At 39.1% G+C, this 3,810-nt stretch overlaps 2 protein-coding genes across 3 annotated transcripts in view; both read left to right on the top strand.

Annotated features, from left to right (window-relative positions):
• Positions 1 to 2,372, top strand: part of LOC115237434 (vacuolar protein sorting-associated protein 33A) — a 3,388-nt gene extending 1,016 nt beyond the window's left edge. Inside the window, exons 3-8 of the mRNA XM_029810462.1 lie at positions 122 to 603; positions 722 to 842; positions 908 to 1,068; positions 1,163 to 1,708; positions 1,795 to 1,917; positions 1,998 to 2,372. Coding sequence (XP_029666322.1) covers positions 122 to 603; positions 722 to 842; positions 908 to 1,068; positions 1,163 to 1,708; positions 1,795 to 1,917; positions 1,998 to 2,086 — 1,522 coding nt within the window. The 3' untranslated portion in view covers positions 2,087 to 2,372. The remainder of the gene's footprint in view (positions 1 to 121; positions 604 to 721; positions 843 to 907; positions 1,069 to 1,162; positions 1,709 to 1,794; positions 1,918 to 1,997) is intronic.
• A 352-nt stretch (positions 2,373 to 2,724) lies between these two features.
• LOC115237433 (serine/threonine-protein kinase Tao) overlaps positions 2,725 to 3,810 on the top strand; it is a 7,931-nt gene continuing 6,845 nt past the window's right edge. For both annotated transcript variants that reach the window (XM_029810461.1, XM_029810460.1), the window contains exon 1: positions 2,725 to 3,306. The gene's annotated coding sequence lies outside the window, so the exon portion shown is untranslated. The remainder of the gene's footprint in view (positions 3,307 to 3,810) is intronic.

Genomic DNA, 3,810 nt, shown 5'->3' with positions numbered 1-3,810 from the left:
ATATATAAAATACTGCAACCTCTATTTTTTATTAATCTTAATAGTTTTAGTACAAATTATATTGCATAATATTTTACTATAATTACACTATATTAATTAGATGTAATTATTTATATTACAGCGAAGAAGGTAAAAGGCCACGTAAAGAATTTCACTTATTTTTTGTGCCACGCAAAAGCCTACTTTGTCAAAAGAAACTTCAAAATCGTGGTGTCTTTGGTAGCTTTACATTGATAGAGGAATTTAAATGTGATCTTTTTCCATTTGATAATGATCTACTATCAATGGAACTGAGTGGATCCTTCAAAGAATTCCATCTGGAAAATGATCCCACTAGTCTCTATCAAGTTGCGCAAGCCATACAAGGTCTTCAGAGATTATATGGAAAAATCTCAAAAGTGACAGGAAGAGGACCAGCTGCTAGTAAAGTTTGGGAGTTATTGGAGAGATTAAGCAGAGAAGAAGAAGATAATAAAGCAATTTCTGCTTCTGCTACTATCGAACATTTATTATTATTGGATCGATCTGTAGATTTACTTTCACCTCTAGTTACACAGTTGACTTATGAAGGTCTAATCGATGAAATATTTGGAATAAAATATAGTAAAGTATCAATCTTATATCGATTTTATATATTTGCAATTATGATATAGTATTTACTTAATTACAACATTATTTATCAATTTATATATGGAATATTAACATTTTATTCTGATTTTAGATACTGTACAATTACCAGCAAAAAAGTTTCATGATTCTGAAGACTCTCCTACAGCAATGTCTCTAAATGAAAAGGAACAAATCATATTGAATTCAGGAGAAGAACTTTTTGCTGAGATTAGGTAATAATAATTTTATCTATTTTTCTATAGTAGCTCTTCTAACCTTATAATCTTTATTCTTGCAGAGATAAGAATTTTAATGGTGTCGGTCCAGTTCTTAGTAAGAAAGCTAAAGTAATTTCATCTCAGTTCGACGAACGACATGGAGACAAGAGTGTGCAAGAAATTAAACAATTTGTTGCAAGGTTACCACACATGCTAGCAACAAAACAATCTTTAGCAAGGCGTAAGTAATACATTCTTAAACTATTTCTATGATTTTCTTGATATATGATTTTGTGATCTTGTTTTAATATATTTATTTTCTCTTTTATTTTTAGACACCACAATCGCGGAGATGATTAAAGAAGTTACCGACTCGAGTAACTTTTTAGAATCGTTGCAAGTTGAACAAGAATTGTTAAATTGTATTGACACTGACAAACCAAACGCATACATTGAAGATATGATAGCGCAACAACAACCATTACTAAAAGTTTTACGTCTTCTTTGCATCCAATCATTGACAAACTCTGGCTTAAAACCAAAACTGTTAGATTATTATAAAAGAGAAATAATTCATACTTATGGGTTTCAACATTTGCCAACCATATTAAATTTGGAAAAGGTTGGATTGCTAAAACAGCAGCAATCAGTGCGACAGTATGCGGTTTTGAGGAAAACATTAAGACTCACAGTCGAAGACGAAAGTGAAATAACACCAAAAGATATCAGTTACGTGCATTCAATATATGCACCACTGAGTGTGAGACTGGCAGAGCAACTAGTACAACCAAACGGGTGGCAAGGATTAAACGATGTGATGGGATTACTATCAGGTCCTACAGTAAGCAGTGTTCCATACAATGCATCCCTATCAGCGAGACGTAAGTTTTATATTGATTTTCTCTTTCATTATATATTGTTCGTTTTAAGCATATTATCTCCAAAGTATGATAAATCTTTATTCCAGGAAACTCTATTACTAGCGAAGATTCTAGTTCTGAACCACCAAAATTAATTATGGTATTTTTTATCGGAGGATGTACTTTTGCCGAGATATCTGCTCTACGCTTTCTATCGCAGCAAGAAGACTGTGAGTATTTTGTAAGATTACAATGTGCTTATTTGTTTAGATATAAATGAATATAGAGATATGATTAAATCTAATTTCAGTAAATGTTGAATTTGTCGTGGGCACTACTAGATTAATCAACGGTGACACATTTCTCACTTCTTTGATGGAAGACCTAGAGCACACATGAATAGGAAAACACAAACTAAAATACCAAAGTAGAAACATTTATTATTTTCATGTGGTTAAGTGAAACTCCTGTAAATACTATATTTCTCTTGCCTGTCACTTTATTTTATATTTATCCAATTATATACGTAATTCTTAAAAGATATATATATATAAGATAACTTCAAAATATTACAGATATTGATATATATGCATTTTGTATAGAATAAGTACTTTTTCTACTTATATACAGATTTTCATTGTAAATTATGGATACAATGACTAAATCATTTAAAAATTGATCACTATTTATTATTTTAATTATTATCTTAAATTGCAATCAAAGTTTTTTAATAACAAAGTAAAAAACACAACAAAATATAAAATATATGTGTTATTTATGATTAAGTCGGTAAATCAAGTAATATGTTTCGGATACTACCTAAACGATTATCGATAATACAGAAATCATAAAATTGTTACATGCGCCTTATCGGTGGATTTTAATGATCAAAGATCCTTTCCATTGGTCGGTAACAAAAAATTACTGGGACTAGAATGATTGGAGAGAAAGGATAAAGAGAACGGAAAAACGACCATATCGAGGCGGTTAGTTTGCAACGTGACCGACGTAGAGCGCCACCGCCATCGCGACGGACGGCTCTCGTGTCTCGTGTGTGCCTAGTGTAGTGTGTACAGTGTACGGTATACAAGTACAGTATAAAACGGGGCGAAATCGGGGACGTGAAACGCAGAAGAGGAAACGTTCTCGTATACGGTGATCCTCGCGATCGTCGTTGGATCTGTGCGCGATAGTGAACGCCGTGCCGACATAGTTCGCCGCGGCTCGTTGTTGCTCGTTTCTTCCTCGCTCTCTCTCGCGAGAGAGAGCGCGCGCGCGCGCGCGTGAGCGCCAGTGTTGTACGTGTGTGTCAGTGCGTGCGTGACGTGCGTATACGACCAACGACGACGACGACGACGACGACGACGACGGCGACGGTGACGACGACGACGAGGACGAGGCGTGTATTGTTCCGGGGCGCGGTGCGCGGTCGTCTGCGCGACGGCGAGTCGAGGACGGGCGTTTAATTATGCCCGCGGGATCGGCGGCCAGGAAAAAGAGCTGCTGCTGCTCCTCCTCCTCCTCATCCTCCTTCGTCGCCGTCTTCTCCTCCGCCTGAAGAGAGTGCACGGAGCCTGCGAGGCGCATGCTTCCCCGCCCGCTCCCTCGCCATTTTGGAGGTGAATACGATTTTCTCGGCCCTTTTTTAGCCGACCGACCGATCGACCCTGCCCCCCGTGCCGCGAATTTCCTTCCGCTCGGAGTCGCGAGGGCATAACCGTGCGATGTCACGCCAGCAGCCGGACCGGCCGTGACGCACGCTAATACGATTGTGTGTTTTCGTATTGACGGAGCGCATCGGGAACACGGCGCAACGCAACGCAGCGCAGTGCGCTGCATCGCTCTCGCTCTGCCGTGTAGGGGGGAGAGGCGGGGGGCCTGATCCGGACCGACCGTAAGGACCCAATCCTTATGGCCCGCATTTTTCCATCTCCTCCTGTGAGCGAGTCATCGTTCGATCTTTCCTATAAATGCCCCATCGCGCTCGAATCTCTTTGGTGCTTTTCCACAGGTTTGTTCTCGTCCACAGGCTTACTCGTCTTTTTTTAAGGATTCTCTCGGCGCCGCTCGATAATTTTCTACATCCCCGTCGTCCAAACGCGCCCTGCCGAATATTTTGACCA

This window comes from Formica exsecta, unplaced genomic scaffold (genome assembly GCF_003651465.1).
Source record: "Formica exsecta isolate Colony F162 unplaced genomic scaffold, ASM365146v1 scaffold295, whole genome shotgun sequence".
In the NCBI taxonomy this organism is placed as follows: domain Eukaryota; kingdom Metazoa; phylum Arthropoda; class Insecta; order Hymenoptera; family Formicidae; genus Formica; species Formica exsecta.
The sequence above is the reverse complement of the archived record's forward strand: the minus strand, read 5'-3'. Positions and strand labels throughout refer to the sequence as shown.